The 14,556-nt window shown below is 44.8% G+C and overlaps 1 protein-coding gene across 1 annotated transcript in view; it reads right to left on the reverse strand.

The window, feature by feature from the left end:
• Positions 1-10,094: 10,094 nt before the first annotated feature.
• ppip5k1a (diphosphoinositol pentakisphosphate kinase 1a) overlaps positions 10,095-14,556 on the reverse strand; it is a 55,084-nt gene continuing 50,622 nt past the window's right edge. The window contains exons 27-28 of the mRNA XM_056279200.1: positions 14,044-14,157; positions 10,095-12,514 (exon numbers count right to left, since the gene is read on the reverse strand). Coding sequence (XP_056135175.1) covers positions 11,931-12,514; positions 14,044-14,157 — 698 coding nt within the window. The 3' untranslated portion in view covers positions 10,095-11,930. The remainder of the gene's footprint in view (positions 12,515-14,043; positions 14,158-14,556) is intronic.

The following is a 14,556-nucleotide window of genomic DNA, read 5'->3' on the forward strand; positions in this document are numbered from 1 at the left end:
TGAGAGGCTGCTGACCAGCGCCAAGCGGCTGAACACCACTGCTGGCACCGAATGAATGAGATCCACGATGACATCATCCTCCCGGCCACATGGTCACATGGTCCGGGCGGAGCAGGAACAGTAGATGCGTCTACGGTTTTACCCTAAATGAGCTGAATTGTGAGCAGGGCTGCTGTGTGTGTGTGTGTGTGTGTGTGTGTGTGTGTGTGTGTGTGTGTGTGTGTGTGTGTGTGTGAGAGAGCGCCAGGGAAAAGCAGGTTGTTTTGTTCTAGACAAAGGAGCTCATTCAGACAGGGATGCAGTCGATGCGGGTCCCTCAGAAAGAACAGAACAGTTGACTAGAAGCTGTTTGTTGTTGCACCGTTTCACATTCTTTGCTGCTCTTATTTTCCACCCTGAAAGGTTTTACACTGGGAAGGAATCACACACAAACCATCTACAAAGAATGTGTCGTAGTGTGTGACTAGTGAGGGTTAAGCACAGAAATGGACAAAAGGTGAATTATGTTACTTTCTGACATGCAATTTACCTCTGTTCTGCTTTACTACCAGACAAAGCTGAGATGATCTGCTGTACTGGTGCTTGACTTCTGGATCACAGCTGACCCTGAATGAGAACCGGGGGGTGGGGTGGGGGGGCTAGCTGTCCTGTCCCAGGAGACTGGGCTTTACAGTGTAGATGTTTGGACAGTCCTGCTCAAACTGCAAGTTTATCTGAAACCCTGCAGAGGATCCTTACATTTTTCACTCCAACATTAAGAGAATTCTGCAGTTTTACCAGCGGGGGGCTCCTCAATTTTTACAGAGGTGTGTCTATTTGGAGAAGCATAGGATTAAAATAAACAGGTGAGTACAGAGAGAGAGAGAGAGAGAGAGAGAGAGAGAGAGAGAGAGAGAGAGAGAGAGAGAGAGAGAGAGAGAGAGAGAGAGAGAGAGAGAGAGAGAGAGAGAGAGAGAGAGAGAGAAGAGAGAGAGAGAGAGAGAGAGAGAGAGATTCTCTCATTATCTATGTGGACTGTTTGGACAGAAAAACAAAACCCTTCAAACAAAACACAAAAGATTTAGACTTATCCTCCAAGAGACCTGGTGTTGATCTGATTCCAACATCCACTGCCCCCAAAATTACAAAGAAATCTTTGTGCCCTCAATTAAAAACCCAACAATTAAAAGAGGGGGAGATTCAGGAGGCATCATAATTTGATACAAATCAGAACTGGCAAAATAACAATAATAAAATCTGAGCCCTCACCTCAAACATTTGGATCAAAATACAAAAAGACTACACACACACAGAAAGAGATGTGTTTTTATGTTCCTCCCAGTGACTCTCCCTATTATAATGAGGAAGCCTTTCCACATCTCCACACCCAGATCTGCAGATTTCAGGCCCAGGCGAGTGTGCTCATCTGTGGAGACCTCTGCATGTACTGGCTCACTTCCAGACTCAAACTCAGAGAATGGTAATAAACCCATATTTGGACAAAACTTTCCTCAAAACATCACTAACCTTCCTCGCCATAACTCTGACCCCCAGGTAAACAAGAGTGGAAGAGAGCTGCTCTAGCTCTATCAAGGCCTCGGTCTACCTTGTTAACAGTAGGTTTAGAGGTGACTCTTTGGGACGACCCACCTTCTGCTCACTTCTTGGCACTTGTACAGCAGATTACATGATAACACATTTAGACCGTTTCTCTCTCAGTTTTTATAGTTAAACCACTAACCCCTGTCTGATCACAGCTAAATTACTGTGTTCATTAAAAGGACAGAAACGAACACTTCACACACACAGCCCAATGATTTGTTTAACATCAGGAGAGCACACAGATGGGCTCCAAACAGTGCGCAAGAGTTCCAGAAAGCAATCGGAAGCCAAAAAATTCAAACACTCTCTGACAACTTTCTGGATACCACGTATGTTCACAGTAAAGAAGGCATACACCAAGCAGTTAGATAAATTAACCAGATCTTTCTGACTACAGCTCATAAATCCCAAATAAAGAAATCCAGCCACAAACCCCCAAACAAAAAAAGAAAAGAACTTAGGAAATTATGTAACCAAAAACACAGAGACACAAGCAATGCAAACATACACCTTCTTTGCTGTGACATGCTCAAACAATACAAACATACACTCAAGATCAAAAAGGCTCAATACACATAAAAACAACTGACGAGGAGTCCATAAACAAAAACAGATTCTGGGAAAATTGGACAACCTGATGATCCAGTTATATACAAAATGTAGACATTTTGGCTCAATCACTTCAAAAAACTATATAGAAACATTCTCATCAATTGCGATTCAGAACAAACGCATATAACCGAAAAGTTAAATTAGAATTGGCCATCAAAGACTCCCAGAACCCCTTGGACCAACCTAAATTTAAAAAAAAAAAGCAAGTGGACTTGATGGTATCCTAAATGAGATGCTTAAACAAACAAGTAAAAAATTCAGGTTGGCCATATTTAAATTAGTCAATTTGATCTTGAATGTAGGTTACTTCCCAGACATCTGGAATCGTGGTCTCATTACACGGATTTTAAAAAATGGAGTTAAATTTGACCCTGATAATTACGGAGGCATTTGTGTGAACAGTAATCTGGGGAAGGTTTTCTGCAACATTATAAATTCTTGGCTCATATACTTCATTATGAAACACAATGTCCTGAGCAAAAGTCAAAATGGATTCATACCAAATCATCGCACATCAGACCATATTTACACCCTATACACCCTGGTCGACAAATATGTTTATCAAAATAAGAACAAAATATTTGCATGGTTCATTGACTTCAAAAAAGCATTTAATTCAATATGGCACATTGGTTTATTTTACAAACCGCCTCAAAGTGGCGTAGGGGGTAAAACATGCGACTTGATAAAATCCATCTATACAAACAACATGTGCGGCATCAAGACTGCACATAGGGGAACACCGTTTATTTCTCAAGAATGTGGGGTGAGACAAGGCTGCTGTTTATCACCTGGGGAGTTGTTCCTTATCCGATGCGAGGGTCTAAGGACGGGATGTTGTGTTGCTGTAAAGCCCCTTGAGGCAAATTTGTTAACTTGTGATATTGGGCTATACAAATAAAACTGACTTGACTTGACCTGCCCTGTTCAACATTCATATTAATGAATTGGCCACCATGTTGGAACAGTCCACAGCACCTGGTCTTACACTTCACAACTCTGAGATCAAATTCCTGCTGTATGCAGATGATTTAAAAGTCCAACAGATGGACTTCAACAGAATCTGAACATACTTGAATGTTACTGTCAGACCTGGGCCCTGGCAATTAACATCAAAAAGACCAAAATAATTATCTTTAAAAAAGATCCAGGTGTCAGAGAAATAAATATCACTTTACAATTGGAACACACACAATAGAAAACTGTTTGGAATATAATTATTTAGGCTTGAAAATAAGTTCCACTGGAAATGTCAACCCAGCAGTCAATGAACTGAGAGAGAAAGCATGCAGGGCATCTTATGCAATCAAAAGACAAATTCATGTTCAGATTCCAATTTTAATTTGGCTCAAATTACTTCAATTAATTATAGAACCCATTCTGCTCTATGGAAGCCAAGTGTGGGGCCCACAAACAAACCTAAACTCTGAGCAATGAGAAAAACATCCAACTGAAAATGCACACACTGAATTTTGTAAAAGCATCCTGCAGGCTCGCAGGTCAACTAATAATTCCTGCAGCGCTGAATTGGGCCAATTTCCATTATGATTGAAAATCCAGAAACGATCAATTAAATATTGGCTTCATCTAAAAGAAAGTGACCCCCAGTTCAAGCAGTGTTCTGCCTCAGGACCAGTCTGACACCAGGACTATCAGAGTCAACCAAATTATAACACAACAGAAACAAAAGTGCCTCACCTATTAGAACACAAAATCACACACATTAAGTAAAATGCAACGCTATCTGGCCCTTAAACGACTGTGGTAACCTACCGGAGTACAGTGACTAATGTTAAACACAGACACATGTTAACACAGTACAGACTAAGTGCTCATAGTCTGGCCATAGAAACAGGCAGATATAAGAAAACATGGCTGCCAAAAGAGGAGCGACTGTGTCAACACAGTGTGGAGGAACTGCTGTGGAGACAGAGCAGCACTTCCTCACACAGTGCCCAAAATTTCAACTTATCGGGGGCAATTTTCCCCAACATTCAGTAATAAACATCCACATTTTATTAAATCAGATAACAGAAAGCCAAAAATTATACTGGGGGAAATGAAAGAAAGTTGCGTTCTCGCAGGACAGTTTATCTCTGTCTGCCACCACATGAGGGAATCACAATGACCTGCTGGTCTACATGAGGCCTCGGTTTTAACTTACCTTATTTTTATTTATGTATCATATGTATTGGGCGGCACGGTGGCGCAGTGGTTAGCGCAGTCGCCTCACAGCAAGAAGGTCCTGGGTTCGAGCCCCGAGGTAGTTCAACCTTGGGGGTGGTCCCGGGTCGTCCTCTGTGTGGAGTTTGCATGTTCTCCCCGTGTCTGTGTGGGTTTCCTCCCACAGTCCAAAGACATGTAGGTCAGGTGAATCGGCCATACTAAATTGCCCCTAGGTATGAGTGTGTATGTGTGTATGTATGTGTGTGGGCCCTGTGTGATGGCCTGGCGGCCTGTCCAGGGTGTCTCCCCGCCTGCCGCCCAGTGACTGCTGGGATAGGCTCCAGCATCCCCGTGACCCTCAGAGCAGGATAAGCGGTTTGGATAATGGATGGATGGATTATATGTATATATTATCTATGTATAATATGTATATATTTATGTATTATATGTATATATTATTGTCTTCTTTCTGTATGTATCTTTACACGTTCATGTATAGCTGTCTGTATATAGTATTTGTTAACATTCGTTATTGTACAATGCTGTGGCAACACTATTTTGTTATAGTCATGCCAATAAAGCAAATTGAATTTGAATTTGAGAAAGAGAGAAAGAGTGGGAGAGAGAGAAGGGGGGAAGAGAGAGAGAGAGAGAGAGAGAGAGAGAGAGAGAGAGGTAATAAGGTAACACTGGAAATCATGATCATTTCCCTTTAACACATAATCACAATATGTGTGTGAAGGGCCTCTCCTGTCAAGTACCAAACCCTGGTAACCCCAGCTTCATTAAACCACTTTCTCTTCTGGAAATGTTCTCCCCTCATCTTTTTTTTCGCCTTTTTTAATGTGACTGGTGTTTTTTAATGTGACTGGTGGACACTAAAGAATCTGTTCTGTTCTACAAAACACACATATACCCAACACCGAGGACTTTAGATACTGTTAACCGTCCACAGAGGACAGCTGAGTTTAACATCCCTGTGCTGTTTAAGGATCACGTCTGTAGTGCGGGTATCCAGAACCTGTCATGTCTCATGTTGTGGACCTGAACGATGGGAGATTGTGTGGTAAATACAGGGGACAGAATACCTGTGAAAGGAAAGCGTAACGGGACAGTGAACTATAAGAACAAAACATATGTAATGGAACAATCCTGGGAATTCATGCATGTGAGGAAATGGGTTTCTGGCTGGGATGGGCAACGTGACCCAGAAAGGGGCCGGTGTGGGTGCAGGTCTTTGCTCCAACCAAGCAGTTACACACCGGAGTCTACAAATCAAGGTCCTTAGCAAAGACTATCCCTCCATCCATTACCCAAACCGCTCATCCTGCTCTCAGGGTCGCGAGGATGCTGGAGCCTACCCTAGCAGTCACTGGGCGGCAGGCGGGGAGACACCCTGGACAGGCCGCCAGGCCATCATTGGTTGATTATAGACTCAGGTGTGTAACTGCTTGGTTGGAACAAAGACCTGCACCCACACCGGCCCCTTTCTGGATCATGTTGCCCATCCCTGATCCAGAGTGATAGCACTTAAAAACAGTGACAAAATGGACATGTTCAGGGAACATGCTGATGTGTTGGAGGGCACAGGTTGTCTTCAGGGAGAACACACAATACGAACGGATGAATATGTGGTTCCAGAAGTCCACCCACCTGGAATTCCAGCCGCTGAGAGAGACCCAAACCAGAATGGAAAAAAATGAAAGTGATCAGAAAGATCGACGAGCTCACCCAGTGGGTAAACCCCTTGGAAACTGCTGAGAGGTCTAATGGGAAACTGAGAATCTGTTTAGACCCCCGTGATCTCAACACAGGTTCTCATCCTCCTCCTCATATTCTTCATGTATTTCATAACGCCATTATAAGTGTGTCATCCTCTTTCGATGTGGTATTGTGTAAACTGTGTAAACACAACATGCATTGCACGCTGTCCGTCTTGGGAGAGAGATCCTCCTCTGTTGCTCTCCCTGAGGTCTCCTCCTATTTGTTCTCCTTGTTAAAGGTTTAGTCAGGGAGTGCTGAGAACTTTGCCACAGCAGTCGATCGGTTTATTGGTCCACTTCATTCACGCATCAAACCTACTGCTAAAAACCTTGGTATCATCTTTGACCAGAATATGTCTTTTGATCACCATGTTACTAAGCGTGTTCAATCCTGTTTCCTTCAGCTACGAAATATTGCAAAAAATCAGAACTATTTTGTCTTCAGGCTATCGAAAAATTAATCCACACTTGAGAACATGCCTGGTGGCCTGTCCAGGGTGTGTCCCCGCCTGCCGCCCAGTGACTGCTGGGATAGGCTCCAGCATCCCCACAACCCTGAGAGCAGGATAAGCGGTTTGGATAATGGATGGATAATGAATGGATGGATAATTCACACTTTCATTTTCTCCTGTCTAGATTACTGTAACTCCCTTTACACTGGCCTCAACCAAGCTACTTTAAATGGTCTACAGCTGGTTCAGAATGCAGCTGCTAGACTACGAACTAGAACTAGACTACTAACCAGAACCAGTCATAGGTCCCATATTAGCCCTATTCTTGCATCCCTCCACTGGCTTCCTGTAAAACTCAGAATAACTTATAAGATCTTAGTGATTCCATTTGAAGCACTGCATGATCTTGTCCCGTTATATTTCTGATCTTCTCATCCCTCATTCCACTTCCCGACTACTCCGATCCTCAAACCTCGGTCTTTTATCCACCCCTCACTCCAACTGCAAAACAAAAGGTGACCGCGCCTTTGCAGTTTTACCCCCAAGCCTCTGGAATAATCTCCCCCAGTCCATTAGATTTACTGAATCTTTGGACTGTTTTAAGCGGCTTCTAAAAACCCATCTTTTCCTAGATCCCCACCCCTGACTTCTGTGTCGTTTCATTTTTAGCTTGGTCTGTTACTCCCTTTGCCGTGTCTTATATTCATTTACTTTATTAATGCATTTACTTGTAGTTTCTGTATTGAGTGTGAAGCACTATGTAACTGTGTTTTTAAAGCTGCTATATAAATAAAAATGTACTTACTCTCAACTTTCCGGCAGTTCCTTCTAATGGAGCGTGTGGATTCATTGAGCTAGGGGTCTGCGTTGGTCTGCATTGGGTCTTCCTAGTGCTACTCTTAAGAGGGTCAATGGAGTCTAGGATAGATGGACAAGACTTGTGGAAGAGGTCTATTAATTCATCAGTGTTTCAACAGGTGGAAGAGGACTCGATAACAGAGACTTTGGAATCGGCACTAAAGGCACTGGACTATACATATATATACATATATATATATATATATATAACATTTTCCCCCCAGAAACTGTCCCTGGTGTTGATAAAAGTGCTCAACAAATGAGGAGCAGAATATCATATGATATATATATATATATATATATATATATATATATCGCTGAGGATGCACAAGCCAGTGCATCCTTAGTGCCGGTCCCAAGCCCGGACAAATGGGGAGGGTTGCGTCAGGAAGGGCATCCGGCGTAAAATCTTTGCCAAATCAAATATGCGGATCATAAATTAGGGATGATCCGCTGTGGCGACCCCTAACGGGAGCAGCCGAAAGTAGTAGTAGATATATATATATATATATATATATATATATATATATATATATATATATATATAGCCAGGTTAATTATATGGGAACGAGTTGGTACAGGCAGTTGTTTCGATATGGGCAGAGGAAGCTCAGTGTCAAATAAAATAACCCTATGGTCAGACACACGGATGTCGCGTAGAACAAAATTCCCAAGAGAAATGCCAAAGGACAGGACTGGGTCCAGAGTATGATCTTTTTTACATGTGTTGGGAAGGTCAAACATTGCACTAAGTTAAGAGAGTCAATAAGATGCAAAAAGAAGGAAAAAAACAAACCGGTAGCCAATGTATTAGGTCAGCAGATATGAATATTAAAATCACGTTAAATGACAAGCCTGTCACATGTTGACATGGCAACAGACAGGAGCTCAGAAAACTCATGAAGTAAGGCTTTGTTCTGATTTGGTCTATAGATGATAAGACACAACACAGGTAATTTACCATTTAGCACAAAACCTAGAAATGCAAAAGTAGAGGAAGCAGCAAAGCGAGCAGGAGAGCAAGTTAAATATTCCTGTAGTTTACAGCAAGACCACCACGCGACCAGAAAGCCTGGGCTGATGGAGACATGCAGAACCAGATCCAGCTTATCGGAGGAAATAATGTCATGGCATATTTATGATTTATTGATAAAGACCTCACATTCAGTAGGGCAACTCTGATTAGGGTTTGAGGAGGTAATTGATTGATTTAATGATGATCAGATTATCTGAAATGACACCTCTGTCAGCTGCATCATGAATCGGAAATTTGGGTCGAACCATACAGAACTAACTTTTGCATGCTACACTGCAGCAGCATGCATGTGGTCCATGTGTAATGAAAACTGGTATGGTAAAAATGCTCTCTGGGCTGTCATGAGCGTAAGTTGGGCAGTAGGAGGAGCTAGTGGCACAGACCGCCGGTGAAGCAGAGGACACTGAGGGCAAAGAAAAACAATTAGTGACTGGTGTAGTCCAGGGCTATTGTGGAGCAAGTAATGGTAGTCAGTGACGTGAAGGTGGAGCCAGTGCATGGAGAGTGTTTGCTGAAAGTGCAGGTATGCCATGGAAGCTGGGCTGGATACTGTCTCTACTAAAAAAAAACGAGTCTTGTTCCCAAAAATGATTAGAATTGTTGATAAAGACCAGACTGTGTTAAGCAAGCTAATTGTAACCATGTGTGAAGAGAGAGAGCAGTTCACTAAAACGTCCTAAACCTCAGCCCAGCGTGGGGATTTGGCACGAGATGAAGACAGACTTTCCACAGTTCTTAAATTTGTTAAAGGGGCGTCCGGGTGGCGTGGCAGTCTATTCCGTTGCCTACCCAACACGGGGATTACCGGTTCGAATCCCCATGTTACCTCCAGCTTGGCTGGGCCTACAGAGACAATTGGCCATGTCTGTGGGTGGGAAGTCGGATTTGGGTATGTATCCTGGTCGCTGCACTAGCGCCTCCTCTGGTCGGTCGGGGCGCCTGTTTGGGTGGGAACTGGGGGGAATAGCGTGATCCTCCCACGTGCTAGGTCCCCCCGGTGAAACGCCTCACTGTCAGGTGAAAAGAAGCAGCTGGTGACTCCACATGTATGGGAGGAGGCATGTGGTAGTCTGCAGCCCTCTCCGGATCAGCAGAGGGGGTGGAGCAGCGAGCAGGATGGCTCAGAAGAGTGGGGTAACTGGCCAAGTAACATTGGGGAGAAAAAGGGGGAGAAAAGAAAAAAAAAAGACGGTTAAAATCCTGTTTTAAAACTTGCTGTCAGTGAGGATACGGCATCTAGGTAATGTTAAATTTAGACACTAAATTGGAAACGATTAATCTTAAGAGTGTTAGTCTTAACCTTTTAGCGTGGTTGGGATTAGGAATAGCATCTCGGGAGCGGTCGGAATGGTGCATTTTAAAGGCAGGGTAGCCTAATTGTCTCATTTTTCTACAGACGAACATAACATGTAACCGCAAGATATTCGAGGATGATGCCATCACATAAACATTCTACTTTAAATCTTTAAATCACATCATCCCTGCAGAATAAGATGCTCTGGAAATAGTGCAGGGAAAGAAAACTGGAAGCCTGACATGTGGGTTGATCATTTCTCTACTGATCACAGTCATCCCCGTTTTAGAAAGACATCATTAACCACACACGCTACGACACGGTCCCTCCAGAAGGACATTTTATTCCCAACATGGTCAAGTTAGCAAGAAAACTGCATTTGTGGAAATGAAGCCACGGGGACTCATTAAACCCACTCGGCCGATAGCGCAGATGTAAGGAAAGCGGGCACCGATTCATCCTAACTGAATCCATGCTGTCAGATGGGCTGAAATATGGCAGACATTTTAAATGTAAGCGCATCCCAGAACACAAAGCTTTCAAGAGAGCTGCTGCAGGAGCTCCTAGTAGAGGTCTTCAGTCTGATCAACAAGTAGCTTATCATCAGCAAATAGTAGATTCCTCCTCACTGACTGACAGACACTGATCTCTAAAACCCAAATGAGCATATATATATTTATATATATATATATTTCTATAATTTTTTTTTTTTAGCATACAGCGCATATGTTTTGAAACAGCACCCCTCAAGAAGAAGTCTTGATCCGATTGTCATCTCACGTGTTTCGGCCTTCTGACTGGGGAACGGGACTCCACAAACAGCACAGTCGACAGCAAACACGTGTTCCACACAGACAATCGTTTCTACAGTACGTCACAATTCATCGCATCATATCGCCGCAATACAATCCCATTTTTGTCACTCACAAACCTCGACTCCCACGGCTCCAAACACACCCAGCCACAACCTTGTGGAGCCTTTTGCACTTTCCACATTAAAACCACAGAGAACAATCTAAAAATGCCCCGCCCGTCTGTTCAGTGATTAAAATCAACCATTAGCTTTCTGGTTTTTCTACATAATTAGGCGATCGTTTACAAAAATATACAATGGCTATGGTACAAGCGGATTCTGTTCATCTCATTCGATGGTATTAAAACACCAAAGGTTCTCCCGTTGCAATCTTAAAATAAATTAACTTTGTTTTTCGCTGTGAGATCCCATAACGATTTCTTTACATTAAATCTTCAGTGAGGTTTAAAGACTTTGGCAGTCAGCAGTGCATGTATGATGGATCTAGTCTGAGAACACCTCTATAGTACAGGTAGAACCGGGGGCCGCAAAACTCCTCATCAACCCCATCAGGTTCTTAACGCGGGGTGCAAACAGAGGCAGAGCAAGCCGGCATCTGTTAAGAAAACAACAAAACAACCCTGAAAGGCCAACCAGTCATCTCACGGGTCAAACAGAAGACGAGGTCGTTTCTCTGGTTAATTCACTTGGCGCTCAGTTCGGGACTCTGTCCCCCACGTTCCTCGTAAAAGCAGCAGCTTTCTCCAAGTCAGGAATGTCCCATCAACAAAAAGGGGACTGGCAGGTCAGTGTTGGCACGACCCCTTGCCCCCCCCCCCCCACCAGAAGAACAACCGTCAGCTTGTCTCAGAAGTCAAAAGAAAGATTATGGGGGACAGATCTGGAGGCTGGAGTTTTTCCAGGGGCATGGGCTTGATGAGTAAGAGCTGAAGGTTTCTGTCCACACTTCGAAGTAACAGCATCAGAGACTTCTGAGGTTTAAAAAAAAAAAAAAAAAAAAAAAAAAAAGACGACTCTGAAGCTTCACTTTACAACAAGTGGCTTTTGGTCATGCTGAATGGACCGGGCAGTGGGACCATCAGAGGCGAGTGCTAGTGTGACTGGTGTGCGATTGGTGCGGTCAGTATTCAGGTGTGTGTCAGTTGCAGCCACACCTGGCCTCCGATTATGGAAAAGCGATCACACAAATCTGTGATGGAGAAGCAGGATGTTCAGCTAACCGTTTTGGTTTCGCTAACATCCAGTCCATCCACAGCCAGAAGAGAGGAACGACGTGGTCTAGTGTCCCGCTACCCTAAATTAAACACATGATCAGCGGTTTACAGAACCATCTGGAGAACAGTCCCCACGGTGTCTAAGGCTCCGTCGCGTTAGCGGCTCCCACCTCCAGGGGCGACCCCGGTTGGGGTATGCTGTCCGGGCTGTCCTTCCACAAGTCCATTGATTCCTGGGTGTCAAAGAACTCGTCAGGCCCTTCGGGGGACTGGGGTGTCTGGGAGCTGGAACCCGCCTCGCTGCTGCTCTCCCTCAGCTCCAGCAGCACCGGGAGAGACCCCGGGATGCTGCAGTATCCCTCCATCCGAGCCAGAGACAGCTCGGCCAGCTGGGAGCACGGCAGCCCTCGGCTCGATGCTCCGTCGGTCTCCTCTGGTATGTCTCGAGGATAGGACGCGGCAGGATCCTCGGCGTCCTGCGACAGGTCCCCGGGACCCGGTGGTGGGTCATCTGAGGGGCTGGCTGCGGTAGAACAGTTGGGACGGGCTGGGTCCGGGGCCTGCGAGGCCGGGTTGGGTGCTGGTTGGCAAGAGGGATGGGTCTCTTCGCTGCTCTGGGGGGTGAGGGAGATCTTCTCACCGAAGCTGAAGCGGGGGGAGGTGTCCGCCGTGGTGGGAGAAGACGGACCAGCGCTGGAGACGGTACTGGATGGACCGCTGCTATCTGCAGAGACACAAAACCAAAATTCTGATGAGCTAAAGACAGAGATCAGGTTTGTTTTGATGCGCTGGTTTACAGTACCAGCTGCTGGTTTGTGAAGCAGGGTTTTTAATAACATTATATTCAATCTTAGTTTTTAGTTTTGCTTGCTGCTGTACAATTTATTTTTCATCTGAATTCAAACATGCTCCCTGATGGATGATACACATTTATTCAGACACCTCCAACTAAGTTTGCCATGTAAAGGACATGCTGTAAAGACAGAACCACCACCAGGAAGAAATGTCCTTATAAATATCTGTACTAATGCATATCACTATATAAACAAACTCAGTGAGCATCATCTCTCCACCACAGTTTGAGGATGAACAGAAATAATTATATTTGCACATAAAAGCCAAGTGGGAATCAGAGTAGGACACAGACATTTCTGCTGATGATGATCGGTAATGTGTAGGACAAAACCACAGGTTCAAGGACCTGTTCGAGGAAACCTCGCAGGACTTCAGAACTGAAAAACAGACAATTCACGGCACGACAGGCATGCTAAGGGATCACGTGGTTCAATTAACGTTGATCACTCGCACAACTTTTGGCGTGCCAAAAGCTAATGATGTTTGTGGATCATGTATGGAAACTGATGAAATAAGTAATTTACTCTTTTTCTTTTTCTTATTTATTTATTTAATCCCCCCTTCTCCCCAGTTGCACCTGGCCAACTGCCCCACTCTTCCGAGCCGTCCCGGTCTCTGCTCCACCCCCTCTGCCGATCCGGGGAGGATTGCAGACTACCACATGCCTCTTCCCATACATGTGGAGTCACCAGTCGCTTCTTTTCACCTGACAGTGAGGAGTTTCACCAGGGGGACGTAGCATGTGGGAAGATCACGCTATTTTCCCCAATCCCCCCCCCCCCCCCGAACAGGTGCCCCGACCGACCAGAGGAGGCGCTAGTGCAGTGACCAGGACACATACCCACATCCGGCTTCTTACCCGCAGACGCAGCCAATTATGTCTGTAGGGACATCCGACCAAGCCGGAGGTAACACGGGGACTCGAACTGGCGATCCCCATGTTGGTAGGCAACAGGATAGACCGCCACGCTACATAAGAGTCTTCCGTTCATAACCACTGGTTAAATATTGTCCTAGAAATATGCAATATGGAGAAATACACTTGTGTACTAAGGACACAAGAGACAAAATTCAATGGAAAACATAGGAGAAACCAAGTTCACTTCATGACAAAAAGAAAGGGATAAGAATATTGATGGGCAGTCGGGATAACTCCAAACATTATTTTTGTTAGAGATTGACCTTAAGAAATGTGTTCCCCTCATCTCCCCTTTTTCTTTCATGTTGTCCAATGGTTTCTTTTCTTCCAGTTTTATTTGACTTTATGGACTGAAGAGTGTGGACCGAGCTGTGCGTTACTGCTGCAAGTTGTGTTCTATTAAACACCTGAAAGGTTCCTGATCTCGGAGAGAAGCTGGGTCAGAACTGTGAGTGACAGACGGTTTCTGTGGTACTTACACCATGGAGGCCTGTCAGACCGGGACCTGAGGGAGATGGAGGAGGTGAGGACTCTCTGCGGAATGTACGCATCCACCGACGGTGGGTTCTGAGGGTCAAACATGGCCGACAGAGCTGTGAAGAGGGAGAGCCCGGGTCAGACAGGAAACACAGAAACCGCCTTCATTTGCCTGTTAAGTCGTCACATCAGCATAGACATGTGGGCAGAAATGTGTCTCTAGAGAATTTGGAAAAAACTGAATTTGAAAACACATTTGAAATTGTTTTTGTTTAAAGCGTGACTTCTCCCCCAGGTCCGAGCCTAACTCCACCCGCTGCATAGTTTTGAAAAATGCTAAAAAGTGGGTAGGGGATGAGGAAGGGTGGGGGGTGTGGATGTGTGAGGAAGGAGCATGGGCAGGAGTAGCTGGGGAGACCTGTGAGAAGGGCCCAGTCTCCTCCACCGGCCCCGCCTTCCAGGACAGCATCGGACACCGCCACACGAAGACACCCCGAACCACTGCGACAAATGCG

The sequence above is a fragment of the Lampris incognitus genome, chromosome 4, assembly GCF_029633865.1.
Source record: "Lampris incognitus isolate fLamInc1 chromosome 4, fLamInc1.hap2, whole genome shotgun sequence".
Classification (NCBI taxonomy): Eukaryota; Metazoa; Chordata; class Actinopteri; order Lampriformes; family Lampridae; genus Lampris; species Lampris incognitus.